Raw genomic sequence first — 24,741 nt, forward strand, 5'->3', positions numbered from 1 at the left:
TAAATTAATAAGTGTTTGACAAGTTTTCTGAATGCTTTCAAAACTAATGAGATTTTATAAACTTTCCTCTTTAACTTCAGTAAAAATAGAGATTTTCAATTAAGCCAAAGAAAGTGATTAGAATGTCTATCCCTGGGCAGCTAGGTGGCTCAGTGGATAAGAGCACCGGCCCTGGAGTCAGGAGTCGCTGAGTTCAAATCCAGCCTCAGACACTTAATAATTACCTAGCTGTGTGGCCTTGGGCAAGCCACTTAACCCCATTGCCTTGCAAAAAAAAAACAACTAAAAAAAAAAGAATGTCTATCCCTTTTAAGCCAGAAGAAAAGTTGTATGTATACCAAATCATTAATAGCAACATTTCTTCGTTGTATGAAAGAAGTAGAAATAAAGCAGGTTCCCATCAAGTAGGGGATGGCCAACTAAATCATGTCCTATAAATGCAATGGAATATTACTATGCCTTAAGAAACAACAAATATAAAAATATTCTAAAGAAGCATGGGAATGCATAAGAACCAAAGCAGAGAAAAGTTAGAAAAAAACAGAAAAAATATATGACTACTAGGGGCTAGGTGGCACAGTGGATAGAGCACTGGCCTTGGAGTCAGGAGTACCTGGGTTCAAATCCAACCTCAGACACTTAATAATTACCTAGCTGTGTGGCCTTGGGCAAGCCACTTAACCCCGTTGCCTTGAAAAATCTTAATATATATATATCTACTAAAATGGAATGGAATGAAAAGAAAAAAACATGAAAAAGAAACCAAATGTTATGTGACTATAATGTCTAAGTTTGACCTGTAGGAGGAGTTGAGAAAATCTACCTATCCCCCTTCATTGAAAATATGGAGAACTATGGGTGTGGAATATTATGTATACTGTCAGAAGATATTAATATATTGATTACATTTCTTTTGGGGGGGGGTTTGCAAGGCAAATGGGATTAAGCATCTTGCCCAAGGCCACATTGCTAGGTAATTATTAAGTGTCTGAGGCCGGATTTGAACTCAGGTACTCCTGACTCCAGGGCCAATGTTCTATCCACTGTACCACCTAGCCACCCATTGATTACATTTCTTAAATTTTTTTTTAATCTTTAATTCAAAGAAATAGATGTTTAGCAAAAGGAGAAGGATGTGTTCAGCAATTAATGTGATGAATAAATAAAAGACATTCAAAAGAAGATAAAATTTGATGAGGAAATAAAAATTAAGATTATTCGTCATTCAGCTTTTAAAATATAGCACTTTCACAAACAGCCCATTCTCATTGGTATCTAAGACTATTGTCATATAATAAAGACCAGCTTATTTAGAATATATTTTGCACTGAAGTAAATCTCACAGAATCACAATTATAGAGATAGAAGGGACCTCAGTGGTTACCTAGTCCAACCCATATCCCCAGAAAGAATGTTTGTCATAACATATGCTATACTTAGTCATCCCATTCTACTTGGGATTACTTCAATTCTTTCTTTTTTTTGATAAAAAATTGTAAAATTTTATTTTTGATTTTGAAAAGAAATTTTTTTGCACATCATTATTTCATTTGTAATGTTAAAGAAAACAAGCCTTGAATTGATCATTTTCTGAATGTCACTAATTAGAAATGAAATCTTTGGGTGGATGGGGGGAGCAGAGCACTTTCACGAGTCCCCTACCCCCAATCTTTTCCTTAAACCAATGCCTAGGAGTGAGGCACCCAAAACAGCAGCCCCAGTCTAACTTGGGAGGAAGGTATTAGGCAGGGCTCTGTCTTCCCCCTCCCATACATGTGATTGGTCACATTAGTATCAGTGTTCTCACTGGCACTGGAGAGGAAGTTGGTCAATAAGAAATCTAATGAGCAAAAAGTCCTGGCAGTAAAGACCTAGATTACTGCAATTCTTAAGAAGTTTGCTTTGTTTTCCCAGATGCTTCTCTTGGAATATTTTTAGGTAGCAGAATTAAGTGAAAAGAAGACTAGATTTAGAACCAAGAAACTTGGGCTCAAGCTTGAACTATTCTACCATTCATAAAATGATGTGCATACTATCTCCCTCTTAAGGTTTTTTAGTAATGGGGAAAGCATTCTCTAAACCTTGAAGTACTTGATCGATGTGTGAAGTAATTAATTGTGAGGGTTGGGACTGGAATGAATCTCAGGAAATGGGGCTGGTGGAGAAAAAAAAATCTCTTCATTATTTTTATATAGAAATAAAACAATTCTGTCTGGGTCTGTTCTATGGTATCTTGAACTATCACAAAATAGGAAGTAGTGAGGTCATGCTAGAGGTTATATGTAAGTCCAGATTCTACAGCTATTCAAATGATGTCATGTTGGTCCTCCCCATCAAGAAATTCTATTATCTTAGTTTTGAAGAACTGGTGTAATAAAGCTCTTTTGTCAATAGTGTCTTAGTACTTATCCTGTCTAAATGCAAAGAATAGTACCTAGTGAGGAAAATTGGGGTCATTTTGAGTTTTGATCTTAAAAATTATAATTAGGTTAAATATGTGTTAACCTACAGAATTTGTCCTACTAAGGAACAAATGTTAACTTCCAGAGTTTGGCTTTAAGAAAGAATAAAGCAGAATTAAGTTAAAATACACGTTTTTATATTTCTCTAAGTTTTCTGATTATGTATGTATGAATGAGGAGTCTGACTAGATAAGAAACCCCTAAAGACAGCCTGGAATTGTGATCCTTATACCTTCCACTATCAGAAGGTGGAATCTGAAAAGCTGCTTCTGGTTTGTCCATCAATGAAAAGGAGTAGGGCTAGATATCAGATACATCCTCTAGGAAGTATATCTAGGAGGACAATAGAGCTGCTGTAAATTTTGCATTTATTATTATAAATTTATAAAATTTGGTAGTGTTACGAACTTTATAAATCTACAAACATTCTCTTATGTTATTCCACCCTGGGAAGTAGAGTTAAAATTATCCCCATTTTACAGTTAAGGAAACTGAGGAAGACAAAGATTAAGTGACTGGCTAGTATCTGAAACAATTTGAATATTGTTCTTCCAGGTACTATCTAGCTGCCTCATTCCAAACCACTGAAATCCCATCTAAAACCATCTAACAGGTCAATAAATTTTGAAGGAAAAAAATGTAAAAGCCATTTCACAATGTTAAGAGAAAAATCAACTGTCAGGAAATTAAAGCAAATTCTCATCTATTAGCAATATCTCCTATAGGTTTATTCCTATATAGGAGGATGTCGTTGACCCCACTGGCAGTCTGGTGGAAAGACATCTTCTTAGAATAATGTTTTAAATTGCAAATATCAAATATATAGGCTTTCAAAGGAAATTAATTAATGAAATATAGTTATCAGAATTTATTTTTCAAGGTTCACATGCCAGGGTAAGAACTCTACCTAATTAGCATCCAACAGATAAAAGAACAGAACACATTGACTAAGTAATTAATCAAAATATTCAGAAAGTCAAAGATAATTTCTTACCTTTGGGTCTTTTTCGAGTATTAAACTTATTTTCTTCCAACCCAAGTGATCATAATTAACCATATAATATCCAGTTGCATTCACATTTAAAATTGCCCAGTCATGTTCTGAATCTGATAGCTGCATTTCAGGAAATACTTCTGCAAAAGTAGATTTTTAAAATATTTTTAAACATAGATTCTCATCAGTATTTACTGTACAAACTTACATTTATACATTGCCAGTTCTAAATCAGAGATATACCAAAGCAAAAACAGTAGATCTTTATTTTTATTTGATTAAAAATTGCTATAGAATTATTTTTTGCATGCAACATACTTTTCAATTATAGTTATAGTTCCATTGCATATTTATATTCTATATTAATTTTAAATGAGATACTTTGCAAAAGCAACTTCAAAGTTTTATTTTCTACATTTACATATGTGAATGGTTTTTTAAAAATATATAGTGTGAAAAGTAAATACTTACTGCTACTATTATCTAACCAGACTAATGGTTGTACAATTCCACTTTTCATCCAATAAATGGGGACAGTCCATGTGTTACTTATAGGAGTAAAAATGAATATTTGGTTAATTTTCATTTTAAATAAAATATATTAAAAATAATTATAAAATTGAATGTTAAAAGAGAAGAAAGAATAAAGACCTCCAAATTTGAGCTTTCCTTGGCTTCCCTTTGCCATCATGAGGTTCCTACCCTTCTGAGCAGAACTCAATACCAAAGAAAGTTAAAAACAAAGAAGGTTAAATAAATGTACTTGTGATAGGAAGTCTTCGTGTTTTTATCTTCAGCAAGGAAAAATGGTTCCTGGATGACTCTGCCAGTAGTTACATCTAATGTTATAATTGGAAATCCAGGCTGGTGTGTCCATTTGTCCATAATGCTTTTTATTGTTGTTGGCAAGAGAACTTCACTTTGGTTGTCAAGAACCTATTTTTAAAAACACAAAATCGTGTATATATGTTATAATAACAACCTTTGGCAAAGCACCCACTTCAAGAACTTCATTTTCTATACTATCCAACATTCACCACACATCAATGGATTAAGTTCTGTGCCAAACCCTAGAATTAGATTCAGATCCTGTTTTTCTTGAATGGTCAATGCTGAGCAGTCTTTCCCCATATACATGCTGATATATCACTCTCTTATAATCTTTTGGTATAAATAAAACTCCACAAACAGCTTTGGGAACTTAGAGAACTATACTATACCAAACTATTACTCTAAGAACCATAAGAATTTTTTATCTGACTTGGAACTGAAACCATTCATATATTAGAATGTGAGCTCCAAAAGAATAGGGGCTGCCTTATTTTTCAATTATGCTCCCACCCAATACACAGGTCATTGCACATAGTAAAAGCCTAGAGAATGGAGTTTTTTTTATTCATTCATAGAATGCAGCAAATGTAAATCACTGGACTTATTAAAAAGAATATAAATGAAAAAAAAAGAAAGAAATGTACCATTTGAAAATGATTCCATAGATCATCTTGCTCAGCATTTGAGAATGCAAATGTTTTCAAATAAGACTGTGAAAAAATGGAAATTATGATTAAATGAATGATAGTAGATATAAAAAAAATCCATTCTTCAGGAAACTTAAGTTTTTTCAGACTTACATGGAGTCCTCTAAAGAACAGATTCTCACCGAGAAAATTTGAGGTCATCCGGATTATACAACTTCCCTAAAGCATAAGAAAACCAGGGACATTAACTGAATAAAATTAGATTTGGACCAACATTAGTCATTTTGTAAATCTAATCTAATACCTGAGGACTCTGCGCAAACTAACTACAAATGAATTCTATTTTCTTTCCCATTGCACAATCTAAAAAAAATGATCTAAAGCTATCCTTGAGTTGAAGATTAAACTTCAAGTATCATATATTTAAGAAAACCTAACATATAAAAAATAAAGATGGAAAAATAGTTATTGTTTACCTGATAAATTCTTTTCCTTAAAAAATGATTAATCATATATTTCCTTTAAATAACAAACTGCTTTAGAATAGTTATAATTAGTGTAAGGTACAAATTATGTAGGTATCTGTAGAGTACACAGAGAAGAACTTGGAGCCTAGAAGAATGAGTTCAAATTCTACCTCAGCCAATTACTAGTTGTGTGTCCCTGGGCAATTTCTGTAACTGCTTTCAGGTCCCTTACTTATATGTAAAAAAGAAATAAAAATAGCACCTTTCTTACATGGCTGTTGTAAGGATCCAGTCAGATAACATATAAATTATTTTTCATCCCTTAAAGCACTATAAAATGCTAGCTATTATTATTTGCAAAAAAAAATTAATTTGTTCATCTGTTGCATAACGTGAAGTATATCTTCTGTAATGAAAATTTTACAGTCATCAATTTGTTCAGTGAGCTATCCAACCCATATTTTAATCAGTCTTCTGGAAAAGTATATAACAAAATGAAATAATTGCATTTACCTTCTTATAAATAGATACATCAAAGAGATTATCTATGTCGATTGTACTTGTGTAATTTTTGACCTTTGTGGATATAGTTCTGTACATCATTGCATGATCTTCTTTGTAAACCATACTCATAAAAGATTGATAAAAGAATTCATTCTGAAACTTGAAAAGTAAAAAGCAAGTTAACTGCAAGAATTTTGAAATTCAAAGTTTCTGAAGTGTAGCCCAAAAGTGATTTCATTGGAGGAGAATAATACTCTACATGGTAGAGTATTACATATAAATAATTGTTTCTGTGACATAGAAATTCTACTAAACCTTTTAAATAAAGTCTCCCTCCCCAAAATAAGGGCCCAAAATCTCAACATCGAAGGAAGGAAAAGCAAGGCTATAGAGAACAGTAACAAAGTAATTAGATTTCATCATGTATTCTTCTATTTTTTTGTGCATCTGTCAATTAAATAAAGACTGATGTCCCCCAAAAGCAAAGAAATATCTAGAAATGAAGGTCAAAGTAAACCAAGGAAGATGGAATTCATCATATTAATATTTCATAGCTAATTAGCACAGCATAAAAATCAACCACACACAAGGATTAACCAAAAGACCAAGAGAGCTTATTTATTTTAAGCAAATATAGAGGACTGTGACTGATAGAGAGTATGCCTGGCTTCCTTCACATCCCAGTTAAAATCCCATCTTGAAGGAGAAATTTTCTTGAACCAACATTATTCAATGCCTTCTCTCTGATGATATATGTAAATTTTTTCCAATTATCATATATATAATATATAAGTGTGTGTATATGATAAATTGGAGAAAATCATCAGAGAGACTATAGATATAGATATAGGTATAGATATAGATATAGATATAGATATGTACATTTTCCATAGTGAAGTTTCCATAGTGAAACTCTGAGATTCTAGAAAATACATCTAAATTAAATGCCTCTCCCTCCTCTTCCTTCCTTTTAGTCCTTTGCAATTGGTCTTCATAACTCAAGAAACTTCTCCCTTCAGTTATTATTTAATGGCAAAACTGGTCTTTTCTGCTGCATTTGAAACTTTTGACCACTATCTCTTCTTGAATACTTTCTTTTCTTTAGGATTTTATGACATTATTCTTTCCTGTTTCTTCACTTACCTGTCTGGTCACTATTTCTCATTCTCATTTGCTGGATAATTGCATATACATATATCCCATAGTTGTGGGTATTGCCTAACAGTCTATTCTGGTCCTCTTTTCTGTTTATACTTTCTTACTTTTTTGAGTTCATAGTCTCTAATGACTAAATTATCATCTCTATGCAAATGATTCCCATATCTATATATCAAGATCCAGTATTTATCCAGAGCTCTAGTCCCATATTACCTATTACCTGTTGGACACTTCAAGGTTGACCTCCCTTAGTTCAACAATCCCAAATAGACTGCATTATCTTTGCTTCACAAAACTCGTTCCCTTTTACAATTTTCCCCATTTCAGTTCAAAGCACCACTGTACTTGCAGACAGTCAAGTTTCATACCTTGATATAATCTTTGACCTAGACTCATCATTCTCGTGGGATCAATTTCCAAATCTTATTGCTTCTATTTCTATAATCTCTTGTATCTATCTCTTTCTTTACTACTCACACAGCTATCATATTAGTGGAGGCCTTCATTATCTTTCCCCCAACTTTTGTGTAATCTGGAGAGGACAAGGCAACTTACCAAAGATCTTCAAGGAAGAGAAGAAAGAGGATCCAGCAAAGGAAAAGAACGAAGTGTTGAGGATTGAATCGTGGAAGAGTCCCACTTGTAAGAAGGCAGGAGGGAGAAGTGGATCCAGAAGAGGAGATGGAAAAAAAAATTAAAAGCAGTCTAAGAGATTCAGAGTGGTTAGTGTTAAAGAAGCTATGGAAAAAAGGGCATGGAAGGAACAATATCCTAACTTCTGCCTCCATACAAGTTAGTCCACTTTTTCCTTAAAATGCATCCAAATGGGGCCGCTAGGTGGTGTAGTGGATAAAGCACCAGCCTTGGAGTCAGGAGTACCTAGGTTCAAATCTGGTCTCAGACACTTAATAATTACCTAACTGTGTGGCCTTGGGCCACTTAACCCCATTTGCCTTGCAAAAACCTAAAAAAAAAAATGTATCCAAACTCCCCTGAGAGCTGGACATTTTTAAAAGTGCTTCTAATGATTTGCTTATTTTTATCTAAGAATGAGCTGTTTTAAATCAAATATTCTTAAAGTACATCCTTTTTCAGAACCCACTTCTCCCCTCACTTTTTCACTTTTATTTTCTGTTTTTACTTGTCTGTGATTTCCTAGGTATAGAGATCTCCTGATGTAGAGACTCCTTCCATCTATAATTTGCAGACAAGTATCTTAAGTTTACAATTTAGAGTTGTCAGAGACACTCTGAGGCTACGTGCCTTGTCCATGGTTACATGGCTGGTATGTATCAGAAATAAGTCTGGAACACAGATCTTCCTGACTCTTAGATCAGCTCTTTCTCCTCTATACCAAAATATCTCTCAAAGCTTGGATGACTCAGGGGACTAAAGGCTCAGGCTGTTTGGTATCATTTTTCTGGTCACCAGAATGAGGAGTTCCAGGTGTTTAGCCCAGGCCAGGAATGTTCTTGAGGTGCCCTAAGGGCTTATCCATGTTGAATATCCTCTTTCTGTCATAGATAAGTAAATCTTCTTTTGTTAATACCCAGAAGTATTTCATTTTGTTCCAATATCTAATTTACCATGGGAATGGCTTGAATTAAGCCTAACCAGAAACCATAGTCAATAGGGTCAAAAAAAGAAGACCAGAAAGATTAAAAATGAGAATTGAGAAAAGCTAAAGATTAGGACACCAAGTCTGTCTCACAATACATTACTGTCGTATGATATTATAGACAAATGAAATTCAAATAAATGTATTTGGCATTTTCATGTAAACCCTAAAACTATTTCATGTTAAGATACAATATTAATATATCAAGAAAGATTGTGTTTTTTTAATGAACCTATGACTTCATTGAGAATTAGAACTCCTATTGGGGGAACCTTGGTATATGTTGGGACTTTCTCTGTTACTTAGACTCTTAGAGGTCCCCTGGATGTCATGAGAGGTAAAGTGATTTGCTTAGGGTCACACAGCTAGGAAGTGTCAGAGACAGTACTGAAGTAGCCAGGTGACACAATGTAGAGAACACCAGATCTAGAGTCAAAGACCTAGAGTTCCAAGTTCAACTTTGATCTCAGACACTTGTTAGCTATGGCACCCTGGGAAAATCTCTTAACTACTGTCTACCAAAGTTTCTTCATCTGTAATATGGAGACATTTATAGGATCTACCTCCCTGGGTTATTGTAAATATTAGCTGTTCAGTACTTTAAAAACATTAAAGTGTATTGTAAATGTTAGCTATTAATGACCAAATTAGATTTAAATAGTCAAGAGAATTTCATTTAATCAATATGGTAAAAAAAAATTCAAAATTATGTAGTATCCATGGCTATTCGTATAAACTTAGGTAATAGAAATATGATGAACATAAGATAAGATTTTAATAAACTTATGGATTGATAACTTCAAAAAATACTCAGAAATTAAACTGAATACTTACTTTCAATAGCTGAGGATCAAAGATAATAGTCAAGTAATACTCAAAATAACTTGCAAATCCTTCATTGAGCCAAATATCATTCCACCACTTCATGGTAACTAAATTTCCAAACCACTTTGGATAAGGAGACAAAGAAAAAATTTTGTTACATTAATTTTCAAGTCTCTCTATATTTTCTTACATTCAGTGTGTATATAACATCAAGAAATACTTTTTTCTTTACATGGTATGTAGAAAGAATCTAAAAATGCAATTTGATGTTTTCAGTCTGAAAGATGCCAGTCATGAGTAACTTTGTAGTCATGATTGCTAAAAAAAAAACTCCAAAATCCAAACTCCCCTGAGAGCTGGACATGTTTAAAAGTATTTCCAATGATTTGCTTTTTTAAATCTAAAAATGATCTGTTTTAAATCAAATATTCTTAAAGTACATCCTTTTTCAGAACCCACTTCTCCCCTCACTTTTTCACTTTTATTTTCTGTTTTTACTTGTCTGTGATTTCCTAGGTATAGAGATCTCCTGATGTAGAGACTCCTTCCATCTATAATTTGCAGACAAATATCTTAAGTTTACAATTTAGAGTTGTCAGAGACACTCTGAGGCTATGTGCCTTGTCCATGGTTACATGGCTGGTATGTATCAGAAACAATTCTGGAACACAGATCTCCCTGACTCTTGGGTCAGCTCTTTCTCCTCTATACCAAAATATCTCTCCATTATATTTAAAATCATTTTCTATCAAGTTAAGCACAATGGAACACCTTTAGAGAATTAATGCTAGGGAACTGTAGAAACTTACTTCATAGCATAAATTGGGCTAGGAAGCTAGGGGAAAAAATAAAGTAGTTTTCCAAATATTCACTTCATCTTTGTAATATATAATCAAATTCTAAAACAGATGTAATGTGCTAGTATCTGACAGTTTGGGTTCCATAACAACATCCATGAGTATAATGTAAATGACAATTTGGGATTATTGATTAGACTTCATATTGTTACGTTATTGAAAGCTATGTCATCTGTAATTTCATCCACTATTTTTCATACTTTCTTAGGGAGGTATCAAGTTCATAGCTGGGATGAGTTTCATTGAAAAACTGCTCTTAATACTATGAGTAGAAATCTGCGTGGAAATCTGAGCTAGTATTCCCTACCAGCAACTGCTCTCCCCAAGAAAAAAAGAAACAAAAGATAAAACAACTAGATTTCTAAAATCACCATGAAGAATAATGACCTAATGACATGATTTTTTTTCCTCATCTATTCTTTCAGAAACCCAAGGATTAATTTAATTTTTGCTTTCTTCATGGACATTTATAAATATGTTGACTTCCATCTCCATTTTTTGAAGAATAAAAGTCTATAATTATTGCCTATTTATAATTAGATGCAGCTTAATAGCCATCCTGAATGTATTTTCTTATATGGATGAAGTTTAAAAAAAATCCCATATTTTTCTAACTCTACTTAAGTTACCTTTCCTCAACCAAAATTTGTAGGGTCAGTTGGAAAGTCAAAAATAAATATCCTTTTAATTGGATTACTTGATTACCTCAATGACATTCACTTTCAAATCCCAACTTTATCCAGCACAAATAAAGAAGCACTGATTATATTCTAACTTCTGTAACCATTACACAATGATTTTTTCTTTGTAGATCAGCTACAGAACATTTTCAGACTAAATTTAAAAACAGAATTTTACTACATGCCTGATGTGCGATTTCATGTGCGACAGTGGACAAAATGTTGATTATTCTCTCTGGGTGGTCATCCTTCATTTGCACCAACAAAAAATCATCAAATGTTATTAGTCCCCAATTTTCCATTGCTTGTGTGTTAAAAACAGGAAACCCAATGAGATCTAGATGGATTTACAAAGAAGGAAAAAATTAACCTATTGTTTCTTTAAAAACATAAATTTTTATTCTAGAACATATAAGAATTTCATATTCATTTTTAAATTCCAAATACATTTATTTGAATTTCATTTGTCCATAATATTATACAACAGTAATATAATGTTCATTATTTTTTGGCTAATGATTTTATTTGTTCCATATTGTACTATGCAAATCAATAAAGTTGGGAAATGTTACCCTATGTAAATGTTTCCTATTGCCTAATTTATTATTCCACCCAACTTTCAAGCTCTTCTCAGTTGTCCTTCCATTTCTTTCTCAACTTTTCAACCCAAAACTTTTCTACAACTGTAACATCATTTTCCATTTTGTCCCAGGGCAAAGTTTGTCTACTGCCACTATTTCATATTTGATCCTTCCATTCATCCCACCTGAAATTCCCCTCTTCTCTCCCCTCCATCAATTTATATCCATTGCTTCCATCAATACTAACCTCTACTCTTCCAAAAAGACTTAGTTGACTGTCATTCCCTTGTCTTTCACTTCCCTTTAACATTTGTGTACTCCGTTTATATCCTATTATCATGAATTTCTTTATGTATATCTTTTTTCACTCAGATCTTTTCTTTTAAAGAATGCATATGTTTTCTCCTCAACATGACTTGCAAGATATTTTGGGGACAATTCTCAAGGTCTTCTTTTGTTTTGATCTCTGCCAGGACTCTAATGTAGGCATGCACACACAGCAGGTATTCAATACAGTAATCTTAATAATGTTTTCTGGTCCCTTTTTTTATCCTGTGATTCTTTGTTCTCTTTCTACTATAAAATCTTACCTTAAAATGACATACCTACAGATGTCTGGGAGTGGGTGCAGCTTAACAGTATATGTAAAGGGAAAGGGTGACAAAACAGTATAACCAAAACTTTTATCTCCATTCTTTTCACAAAGGCATCTCACCACCTTCCTTTTGATTTCTGTAATTCTTATTCAAATTTATCATACTGTCTTATGTCAACCTGTGTAATCTTAGGCAATTTCAGACCACTGCTGATACCAAATGATTCAGTCTATTCAAGGGGGTTATAAAGTTCTGGTATTTTTTTGTATGGCCCTTTTAATATTTTTTAATGTAATTCATAATTCATAGGCCAGTTCATATGAAAAACAAGTGACAAGTCATATTTGACTCTTGTCAATTCCTGCTTATTGCAAGGGATACATACACAGAGCTAAGGTTACTATAGCAAACACTAAATAGTCTGTAAGAAGGTTTGCTGGAAGAGACATGCAGAAAAATATGTGATAGTTGCAGAAAAATGCAAATCATGGCTCATTGAAGAAAATAGCATGACTAAGACAACTTTTGGGAATAAAATGGGGTTTGGAGAATGTTGGGAATAAAGACTTCTTAAATGACTTGAATATGAGCTAAGGTAATTCAGGAACTGTCTTTTCTTTTTTCCTAATTATAAGCAATATCCATTTGGATCAATAATCAAATAATAATTCTTACTGAGCAACAACTCTGTGAGATGTATAATGAGGGATATAAAGAACTAAGTGCACAATTCCTGACCTCCAGGATTTTATAGATTGAAAAACTTTAATATTTAAATAAAAAAACCAATATACCATTTTTGACTAACAGAGGTCACTGTAGGAGAGCCTTGCATGTTATCCTCCATCATCCAACTCAACTATGTAGGTCTTTAAGGACAGTCTGCTGTCCTTGTTATCAGTTCCCAAAGCCCTACACTCTTTTTTTTTAAGTGTTTTTTTTTTTGGCAAGGCAAATGGGGTTAAGTGGCTTGCCCAAGGCCACACAGCTAGGTAATTATTAAGTGTCTGAGGCTGGATTTGAACCCAGGTACTCCTGACTCCAGGGCCAGTGCTTTATCCACTGTACCGCCTAGCCACCCCCCCCCCCCCCCCCCCCCGCCACAATTCTTTAAAGAAACCTAAGTCTGGTCACTTCCCAGACCTCCAGTTATTGGTTTAAGTATTGCAGAGTTCTTCAGACCCAGGGTCAGAGCAGATGCTTGGGGTAGGGAAGATTGATAAGTTTCTTTGTCTATATGAAAAGTCATATTAAAGACTGGCTTACTTCATTTAATAGGTCTTCTGTAAGACTACTAGATGAATGACATGTCATGTTTTCAAATAAAAGATAGAGCCTTTTTACTTGAAAATATGTAAAAAAAAATTGTCAAGAGGAGTTCTTAACCTTGGGACCATGGTCCTATTTCAGTTCATGGGGAAGAATCAACACATTTGCATTTTAGTTTGTTTATATTCAGTCTGTTTAATCCTTGTTGATTGATTGGTTTGGCAATCCTATGTATTTTATTTTATGCGCTTAAAAAACATTATTCTAAAAAAAGAGTCCATATCATTCACTAGACTGCCAAAGGGGTCTATCACACACACACACACACACACACAAAAAGTTAAGAATCCCTGAGCTGCCTTAATAACACTGAATTTAGCAAACTATATTTCTGGTATAATTTCAGGAATGTAATATCCTGCAGGGAAAATGTTTAATTATGACTTTATTCACATATTATATAGAACATGAAATATTTACCATCTTTACTTTTTTTTTAAATTGTGAATACAGAGAAATGGAGCCTGTAATTTCTTCTTCTTCTTCTTCTTCTTCTTCTTCTTTTTTTTTTGGTTTTTGCAAGGCAATGAGGTTAAGTGACTTGCCAAAGGTCACACAGCTAGGTAATTAATTATTAAGTTTCTGAGGCCAGATTTGAACTCAAGTGGTCCTGACTCCAGGGCTGGTGCTCTATGCCACCTAGCTGTCCTGAACCTGTAATTTTAATCCTGTGTCATACAAACTGAAGATATTCCATAAAAATTTTTGTAGAAATTAATGAAAACTATGATTGTAATTTCATAATGTAGAAGAAAATTGCCCTGAATTTTGAATTTGAATATCCGGATTCAAATTCTTGCTCTAATACTATTTATGTGGCTGAGCAGGTCACTTCTCTTGGCATTAGATTCCTAATCTGTAAAATTAGATTAAAGTAGATGATCTTGCTTTAAATTCTATGCTCTATCTAAAATTGGAACATTAACATTGTGCCTAAATGCCACTGGAAAAAAAAAGGGTTGGAAAGATCAGAAGACTTGGTGTTTAGGGGGGAAGTAATTGGTCACACTGATAAATTAAGAGTGCCAAGAGAGAGGATGCTAAGGGATGAGTATTTATAGAAAACAAGACTCTGAAGCTATATTAGTCTAGGTCTCTCTGGCTTCCTTCAAGTCACAACAAAAATCCCACCTTCAACAGGAAGCTTTTTCCTTAATGACAATGCATTCTCTGTATTGATTACCTCCAAGTTGTCCTATATATATTTTATTTGTACATAGTTGTTTTGCAAGATGTCTCCCCATTAGTCTGTGAACTCCTTGAGGAAAGGAATCATCTTTGGCCTTTATTTGTATCTCTAGCACTTAGAATAGTACCTCACACAGAAATGTTTACTCACTGGTTGACTGACAAAAAACATCATAGAACATAAGAGTTTTCTAACTGAAATAAACCTTAGAAATCATCGTATTCAACTTCAATTTTATCATTAAGGAACCTGAGACCCATACAGGCTCATCAAATGACTTGCTCAAAGCCACATAAGTGGGATAAGAGTGAAACCCAGGGTTTCCAGAATTCTTTCCACTAAACCATGATGTACCTCATAATTATATAGATCCCTCTGATTAAGCTGCTTACTGAAGACTCTGAAGATGAGAGCTCCTTGGTGGTCAGCTCTGACATAAATGGAAAATGGTGGCAATGAGTCATAGCAGTTCCCTTTTTCTTCCCCCTTGAGCCTTGACCAATGTGCTGATGTCCTAGAAAAATCAACTAGAACAGAAAGTTTCTCTCACCTATTTTTGGAAGAGGATAACTGACATTAAAGAAATCTTCCAGCCGAGAGAAGATAGGGCCTGTAATACTCAAAGCAAAATCTGCTCCCCCTTCAGCAATTGCATCTTTCCGAGCCCAAATCCGTACCTAAAAAAAACAAAAGCAGAAATTTAGATAAATGATCTGTTTGATTTGATATGACAAGCTAGCTGTTCTCTGGGATGCTGCTGTTTGAGAATGTCATCTCTTTCCAAGCAGATTCCCCCCAAAATATTTAAATAGACGCATTTAAATATATCAATAAAATTCAAGAGTACCTTTACATGTCTGTAATCTCTCAACTAATTACACTTTCTATGCTAGAGAAAGAAGATTAAGGAATAGACCTGTATAGACAACTTCAGAGCAAGAAAACTGCTTTTTTCCTGACTCTGAGATCAATTCTTTATCCTTTCTACAGACTTCCTCTTATTTTCTGAAGATGACATTCTTACATTAATTATATCAATCTCTTTTAGAAAATCAATTCCTAGATTACAGGTTTGCTTGAGGACAAATTATGGCATAGATGATATTTGATGGCTTTGTTTTAACCATTCTCTCTCTAACCAGTGTTCCCCAAGCTAGGCAGATCATTGTTTCTCACCTGCTGGACCCTCGTGCTGACCTCTAGCCACCTTGTCACTGCCATACTCTTTTCCTGATTCTCTTATGTCACCTCAACCATTGACACTTAACTATTTTTAATCTCCAGGCTCTCTACTTTCTCCAAGGTGACAATTAGCAAATTTAGTAAATCAATTTATGCTCATTGGATGTTAGGGAATAGTCACCAGCACACTTACTTCCCTTCTTGTATAGTTCCAGCTGGTAAATTGCTATTAGTAGATAGTAAAGATGTAGAATCAGTGCAATGTCCTTTGGTTGAAAAGTAGGCTCTGTATTAGCTCTCTGTACCTTCACTTGCCTCTGATTTTTCTCCCTTCCTCCTTGTATTGTCTGATGCGCAATTCACATATTTTTTTGCACACAACACTTATAACAATTGTTATATTTTCATTGACATGGGCATTTACTGTTCCATGCATTTTTCTCAAATTAAGATAAATGTAAAATTTACTGAACTAACATACGGTCAATATAACTTGGCCTTTGTAACTAGGTAGATTATTTCATATTATTTTAGTGTAGTTATAGACTCGATTTCTGTTACAGCCTTTATCAGATGACAAAATAGGGCTGTTGATAAAGTTATGTGAAGCAACAAAACCCTACAAAATGAAGGTGAGAAAGAAATCATGTTTTGAATAGTTAAAAAATTGAACAGCTTGGGCTGGTCAGTATTTATTATTATAAAGTAGTTTTTTGAAGTGATCTAAAGTTTTGAAAGTAAATTAGTGATTTTCAGTCCCTATTCTAGGATAGCTTTTTCCCCATGTTCTTAAGTTCTTGCTCTTTCATAGTTTTGTTTCCAGTCCTTTCTCTTAACCCTTCCTTCCTTACATTCACTCTCCCTCAGTGTTTGCTTGGAATTGTTGTTCAGGTTTTTTCTTGAATACAGATGAAGTACCTGTAAGGAATGCTCTGTTCAATTATTTCATGTGTTGATTTCTCAAAGCTGCAATAATTTACTTCATCAGCTTTGTATTGTAACCTGAATAAAAATAAATGAATTTTGTTTCATCTTTTTGTTAAAAAGAAAAAGTAAAATAGATTCTATGGGGACATTCACATCAATTAATATGCAACTATTTAGTAAATGCTTAGTACCTGCCAATCATTGTGCCAAGCACTGGAGTCACAAATATAAGCCTTTAAGGAGGTAGTGTCAAAGGCAAACAGGAATGGAAATTGATAGCATATTGACTAAGAAAATCTCAAAATTCACATTTTCTATGTTGTTTTATATTTGTTTTTATTTTGGTAAACATTTCCCAACTACATTTTAATCTGGTTCCAGAGACACTCTGGACTTCTCCTGACCCAAGTCCCCACAGCCTCAAGTTTGATACCTTTGCTTTAGAGTAGTATTAGCTAGTTTTTCAGCTCAGGGCATCAGTCAATGTGGCCTTGTGTGATGTGTAGTCAATATGTATAATGAATACAGTATAACAGTTTATATTACTGTCTCTGATCACCTGCAGTTTAAAGCTGAGTAGACGTTCTTTAATGCCAATAATTTTTTCCTAACCACCCTATATCACCTTCAAGCTAAAGAGAAGGACAAACCCAAGATTTCATATTGGATAAGAACTAGGAAGTATACAAGGGAAGGGGGCTTTAGAAATAGATTTAGGATTTGCCAATGGTCCTGAGAACCAAGAATGGCTTGACATATCTTGATAAACTTATTTACCTCCTTGCCTCTTTCAGTTCCATTGACATAAATGTAGTCACTCACAGCAAAGGCAGTTATATATGTTGACATTCTGGGAGTAGTTTCGAAGTTGGTAACAATCCATTTGTTTCCATTTGCATCTTCTCTTTCAGACATCGCTAAAGAAGTAATTTATTTTAGAACAAAGACAACACAAATCATATATCAGACTAACAAAACCTAAATATTAAATAATACAGTACAGTGAAATGAGTACTGACTCTGGATTCTGAGCCTGGGTCAGAACCTCTCCAAGATCTATTTTGGTAACACTGGGTAAGTCACTTAACTTTCTCAGGTCTCAGGAAACTGTAAAATGGAATGGAACTAGAGGTTCTAAGGTTCAGAGTAGCTCTAGGTCTATCATCCTCCAATACATATACAACTCTGCTTGTTTCTAGATTAGTCATTTTATAGGAGTGTTTGAAATAGTTGTCAATGCCCAGAGGATGCAGATAAGTCACAGTTCTGCCACTGGTGCGGCTCAACTGCTTCTACCTGGTAGAAATCTAGTGCCTATCTTAAATTCCAAATGAAGGTCCATTCCATGGCAGAAAGGACTACTTTTTCCAAGCTTTATATAATCCCAAAACTAAAAATCTGACCACATTCAAAGAAGACTGTACTAAGGGATACCTACTCATGGGGTCACTTACATTCCCCAAATCTGCATGTTGAATATCTGCAAAAACTAAGCAACAGCTGAGTTGCACACCTGAATTACTTCAAAAGTCTTATACATGTACACTTACCCACCTACTACTTCAAACTGCTGTTTGTTAATCTATCTTTGATTTCACTAAAGATTTATTTGGTGACCCATTGGATATAATGCCATGGTGAGTTATTAGAACTATATATTCCATAGGGAAATGAGTATCAATGTTCTTACAAAATATGAACTCAGGGGCAGCTAGGTGGCGTAGTGGATAAAGCACCAGCCTTGGAATCAGGAGTACCTGGGTTCAAAACCGATCTCAGACACTTAATATTATTACCTAGCTGTGTGGCCTTGGGCAAGCCACTTAACCCCATTTGCCTTGCAAAAACCTAAAAGAAAAAATAAAAAAAAAATAAAAATAAATATAAACCTAAAATTGTAAAGAAGCATTCCTTACCTAGGACCGGCATGTTGGAAAGAGCCACATATGTAGGATGGTGAATGATTGTGAAATTGAAGGTTGCTTTCATAGCTGGCTCATCAAAACAGGGGTAAATTGCCCTGGCAAATGATGGTTCCAGTTGGGAAGCAATCAGAGCCCTAGATTGAAACATAATGGTGGGAAATATTTATCTTCTGCTATCTTAGAAAATTAAACCTGGCCTTAAATGGACACTTACTAGCTGTGGGACCCTGTGCAAGTTATAACCATTTCTGAACCTGTTTTCTAATCCATCAATGAGTATAATAATAGTCAAAGTACATACCTTAAAGAGTTATAGTGAGGATCAAATAAGAGGATGGATGCAAAGATTTTTGCAAAATTTAAAAGTCTAAATCAGTATAAGTTAGGGGCAGCAAGGTGGTGCAGTGAATAGAGCACTGGCCTTGGAGTCAGGAGGTCAGGAATTTGAATCCAGCCTCTTGCAGTTGACTATTACTAGCTGTTGACCTTGAGCAAGTCACATAATACTGATTGCCTCACATTTAGGGCCTTCTCCAGTCATCCTGATCCATATCTGGCTGCTGGACCCAGATGCTTCTGGAGGAGAAAGTGAGACTGGTCATTTAGCATAGCCCCCCAAAATCAAAATCAATTGCTTGTCAGGGCATCACCTCCCTGATGTCACAATTGTCTTCAAGAATGAAGGTTGAACATGAGATCATCAAGCTATATCTACCATTATTGCCAGCAAATAAATTGGAGCGAGCCTGTTTTAGAAGAAATTTAACTTTAACTTAGGAATGACCACAGCATCATGGAAAGAGCTTTGGCTCAATTGTTTGAAAGTGTTCTATGCAAATATACTCTAACATTGACCATGCTGAACTTTACAGTATTCCTGGAAACAAAATCTAAAGCAGAAACAAAGGAACTACAAAATACTCACACACAAAATAAATGTAATATTTGTTACATGTAAGAAACATGTCATGCTCTTTAAAGTTATATAATCTGTCAAAACAAGCCAAAGTTCTTAATTTAGATAGACTAGACTAAAACTTGAATCACTGATATGCTTTTTCAGTGGCCTAAAGTACAAAAGGGCACCACAAAAGGAGTCAGCAGCAATTCCCTCAGGCTTCAGACCAATAGACCATCATAGTTGGCCAAATCAGAGACAGGGAAACTGTGCTCAACTGAATCACTGTGGAACCCTTAGTGAGCAACCTTTGCATGTTTTGAATAAATAAATATCTTTTTTTTTTAACAATTAGATGGTTTACAAATGCTTAATTTCAATTCTGAAATTGGACTGAAACCAGTCCAATCTTTTTCAGTGATTAGGTCTTGAACTTTCAAAGACCAACATTATCAGACAGTCCATCAATTCTTTTAATGGTATAAAGGGGAGGAGGTATTTTCCTTTAGTAGCTGGAATATGGGACAGAGTTCATCAGTTGTATCATTCTTCTTCTAGTATTAATAAACACTGAAGCCAATTTAAGCTTCAAGATAAATTCCGTGACCGGGGTACTAGATGGCAAGGATGATGGGGAAACAAATACATGAGGGACAGCTGGGAGGCAGAATGGACAGAGTACTGGCCCTGGAGACAAGATGACCTGAGTTCAAATGTGACCTCAGACATTTGATCCATTCTAACCCCAATGCCTCACAAATTCCCAAAAAACCCCAAACATGCAGTTTAGCACCACTAGGAGAGAGGGCTGGGGGGGACCCTTCTTTGGTGGGGAGGAAAGATTTAAAAGAAAAAAGATCTTGGTAATCAACCAAGAAACCCTGTTGGGTGACAGTTGGGTATGGCTGAGAAGTCTCGACTAACAAAAGAATTAAAGATGTATTGATTAGCCTCTAGCTATGTTGGCTATGACATAATAGTCTCTTTAAAGAAGAAAGTCTATTTCTTTGTTTCTCATATGATAATTCATTCCATGTCAGATCTTAGCCCATTTGTACAGGTCAACCTTCCTATCTAGAATACTCTCCCTTGGGGCGGCTAGGTGGCACAGTAAATAGGGCACCGGCCCTGGAGTCAGGAGTACCTGAGTTCAAATCCAACCTCAGACACTTAATAATTACCTAGCTGTGTGGCCTTGGGCAAGCCACTTAACTCTATTGCCTTGCAAAAACCTAAGAGAGAGAGAGAGAGAGAGAGAGAGAGAGAGAGAGAGAGAGAGAGAGTAACTACATCCAAAGGGCAACAAAAATATGCATACCTTTTGATCCAGCAATACCACTACTGGGTCTATACCCTGAAGACATGATGAAAAAGGGTAAAAACATCACTTGTACAAAAATAATCACAGCAGCCCTGTTTGTGGTGACAATGAATTGGAAATCAAGTAAATGTCCTTCAATTGGGGAATGGCTTAGCAAACTGTGGTATGTCATGGAACACTATTGTTCTATTAGAAACCAGGAGGGATGGGAGTTCAGGGAAGCCTGGAGGGATTTGCATGAACTGATGCTGAGTGAGATGAGCAGAACCAGAAAAACACTGTACACCCTAACAGCAACATGGGGGCAATGATCAACCCATCAGTGCAACAATCAGGGACAATTTGGGGCTGTCTGCAATGGAAAATACCATCTGTATCCAGAGAAAGAATTGTGGAGTTTGAACAAAGTGCAAGGACTATTTTGTTTAATTTAGGAAAAAACTGATATCTTATTGTCTGATCTTGTTATCTCTTATACTTTATGTTTCTTCCCTAAGGATATGATTTCTCTCTCATCACACTCAATTTGGATCGATGTATACCATGGAAACAATGTAAAGTCTGACTAATTGCCTTCTGTAAGGGGTGGGGGAGGGAAGTAAGATGGGGGAAAATTATAAAACTCAAAACGAATAAAATCTTTAATAAAAATTAAAAAAATAAAAAATAATAAAATTTTAAAAAATGGAATACTCTCCCTCCTTTCTTTCACCACATGCTTAACAGAGGACCTCTTCCAATCCCTGTGTACATCCTTAACTAGAAGTCAAAAGATGTCAGTCCTGAATATAAATTTGTTTTGACCGTCTATATATCCATATTAGACCATGTTACCACCTATGCTGCTATACTTTTAGGAACCAGAGTTCCTAAATTGGATTGCTGGTGGAAATTACTGATACATTTATCATTGCATAGTTTTTGAGTATACCATGGATGATGACTTGCATACTATCTATTGTTAACTTTAAATAGTATAAAACTCTATTTCCATTACTTTAGATACAGAATTAGACTAATTTATTTAATATAAAATAAATACTAAATTAGTTTAAAACAAAATGCCTGAACATAAAATTTTTTTACAATTGATGGTACTATTCAATCCAGGGAAGGATGTAATTACAATTCAGATACTCCAAAACAAAAGGAAGATAAGTTATTTTCACTGAGAAGCTCAAAGGTTCTATCTCTAAATTCTTCCACATATAAAAAAAAGATGCAATGAAAGAGGTCCTACTTTTTAATTTTTATTAATTTTACTAATCCTTATTAATTCTTCAGTTTTGGACTTTCATCTATATGACTAACCTTCAATTTATGCAAACAATCTCCCTGAAATGGTTACATTATTTGAATTCATATGGAATATTTCTATTGGAATGTAACTAATCATCATATTTTACACAATTATAACTTCAAATAGTACAAATTTGAATATAAGCAACTTCTAAAGGGGATTCATTATTTTCTACTCAGGGTCTTGATGTGCAGAATTACTGACCATTGGTAACAAAGGCAGATCTGATCTGTTTACTTATCAAGTGATGATACCATGCAGCAGACAGTGGAAGGGATCCCCAGTGTCTCTCTCTTTTCTTCTGTACAACATGGGTTTATATTACAGATATTCTACATTCCACAAGCTAATTACACTGTAGAAGCATGGTCCCTGTTCTAGGCAGTGAGTACCCACCTACCCTAGATATCTTAGGGTCCTAGGAAACATTGAAGGGTTCCCCTTATCTTCTGTCTCTTGCACAATTGGAAAGGTTAAAGGATAAGAGTCTGAAGACCTGGGATCTAGTCCTCCTAGGTAAGTCATTAGGTCTCAACTTCCTTACAGAGGAGATTGTCTTTTAATCTCAGAGGCAATTGACAGACACTGAAGCTCCTCAAGGAAAAGAGTGACAAGATCATACCTGAACTTTAGGAATTGTAGCTTGGTTGTTTATGAAAATGTATATAGGAAGAAGAGGAGCTAATTAAGTTGCTTTTGCAATAGCTAGTCAATATGTGATGATGACCATAGATAGACCATAGACTTAGAACTGAAATCAACCTCAAAGATCATCTAGTTGAAACATCTCATCTTAAGAGATGAGGAAATTGAAGTCCAAGAAAGTAAAGTTATTTTTCCAATGTCACAAATAATAAGCATCTGAGATTATATTTGAACCAAGGACTTTTGACTTCAAAGCTAATATTCTTTCTACTAAAGTAAATGCTTTCTCTTTTTTTTATTTTATTTTAGGTTTTTGCAAGGCAAATGGGGTTAAGTGGCTTGTCCAAGGCCACACAGCTAGGTAATTATTAAGTGTCTGAGGCTGGATTTGAACTCAAGTACTCCTGACTCCAGGGCCAGTGCTCTATCCACTGCACCACCTAGCCACCCCATAAATTTGCTTTTAATAACTACCGAGTACTTAGCCCTTAATAAATTAAAGGCTCTTACAAATTTAGGTGTTGTTATTGAGAGTACTGCACATATACACTGTTTAATAGACTTTTTGTGATCCTTGACAATAATTCTTTTTTAATATCACTTCTAGGATTCATGGTATTTGCCCTTCATTTTTTGAAGAATATCATGACGTCAGGAAGGTGATGCCATGACATGCAAGTAAAACAGATTTGAGTGAGGGGGGAGCTGTGCTAAGTCACCAGCCTTGCTTTCCTCCAGGGTCAAGTGGTCATATAGGAATCAGGAAGACTGGAGATAGTCTTGGATGCCAGGCAGTCTGTCAGTTCCAATTTGAATTCAGGTCCTAGATCAGTAAGAAATATGGATTTGAAACCCAAAGACTTAGACTCAGATTCTAGCTCTTTTGATGACTACCTGCCAAGGTCACTCAGTTTGTAGTAACTATCTGAACTTCCACTTCCTCAGCAGTAAAATGAGGGTATTTGGGGTGGACAAAATTTAAAATGTCATATGAGAGGACTTCCGGGATGGAGCCAAGATGGAAGCATGAAACTAACATGCTCCTGGAGCTTTTCCCTACCAAAGATAAATGAAGCCTCTACTCTGACATTCAAACTACAGATCCCACCAAGAAAAAGAGAAAATTCTGAGTTTTCAACTGTAGGCATCATGGAGGATCTTCAGTGAAGGACTATCTCTTCAGGGGAAAAGTGGAAGTAAAGTCCAGGGGGTGGGAGAGTGGGAAAGCCAGCAGAGTGCTTTTAGCCACAATGCAATCCAGGTCCCTGCAGCTTAACAACAGAAGAGGTCTCAGCTGCTAGATAGCAAGTCAGCAGGGAGGACTTTGGCCCCAGTCTGAACCCTGAGAACACTGGGGTAAAAGACAGGACTGGGTTTGAACAAACCACTGTTAGGTCAGAACCTGGACAAAATGGCAAAGTCTGGACTACATTGGTAATATCTTGGCCAATGGCAAACCAGGGATCAGACCCCAGCCCCAGCAAAAAAAAAAAAAAAAAGCTTGGATCTATACTCCCTGTACCCCAGGAGCAGAGCTAAAACAGCAAATGAAAAAAAAAAAGCTAAGAGTGTTCACTACAGAAAACTACTTTACAGAAAAAGATGAAAGCAATGCCATGTCTGAAGAAGAAAGTAGTGAAAAAATTCACAGGGGAAGTATCAAAACAGTCTATAAATTGGACTCAAATACAAAATATTATTAAAGAAATTAAAAAGAATTTAAAATCAAAGAAGAGAGGAAAAAGGAAAATGGAAAAAAGAAATGAAAGTCATAAAGGAAAATTATGAAAAATTGACCAAAGAAA

At 35.0% G+C, this 24,741-nt stretch overlaps 1 protein-coding gene across 1 annotated transcript in view; it reads right to left on the minus strand.

The window, feature by feature from the left end:
* Window positions 1-24,741, minus strand: part of LVRN (laeverin) — a 53,142-nt gene that overhangs the window by 21,752 nt on the left and 6,649 nt on the right. Inside the window, exons 3-13 of the mRNA XM_074203902.1 lie at window positions 18,764-18,906; window positions 17,625-17,764; window positions 15,289-15,415; window positions 11,229-11,380; window positions 9,516-9,629; window positions 5,915-6,064; window positions 5,088-5,153; window positions 4,932-4,997; window positions 4,220-4,392; window positions 3,928-4,004; window positions 3,457-3,596 (exon numbers count right to left, since the gene is read on the minus strand). Coding sequence (XP_074060003.1) covers window positions 3,457-3,596; window positions 3,928-4,004; window positions 4,220-4,392; window positions 4,932-4,997; window positions 5,088-5,153; window positions 5,915-6,064; window positions 9,516-9,629; window positions 11,229-11,380; window positions 15,289-15,415; window positions 17,625-17,764; window positions 18,764-18,906 — 1,348 coding nt within the window. The remainder of the gene's footprint in view (window positions 1-3,456; window positions 3,597-3,927; window positions 4,005-4,219; window positions 4,393-4,931; window positions 4,998-5,087; window positions 5,154-5,914; window positions 6,065-9,515; window positions 9,630-11,228; window positions 11,381-15,288; window positions 15,416-17,624; window positions 17,765-18,763; window positions 18,907-24,741) is intronic.

The sequence above is a fragment of the Macrotis lagotis genome, chromosome X, assembly GCF_037893015.1.
Source record: "Macrotis lagotis isolate mMagLag1 chromosome X, bilby.v1.9.chrom.fasta, whole genome shotgun sequence".
Classification (NCBI taxonomy): Eukaryota; Metazoa; Chordata; class Mammalia; order Peramelemorphia; family Peramelidae; genus Macrotis; species Macrotis lagotis.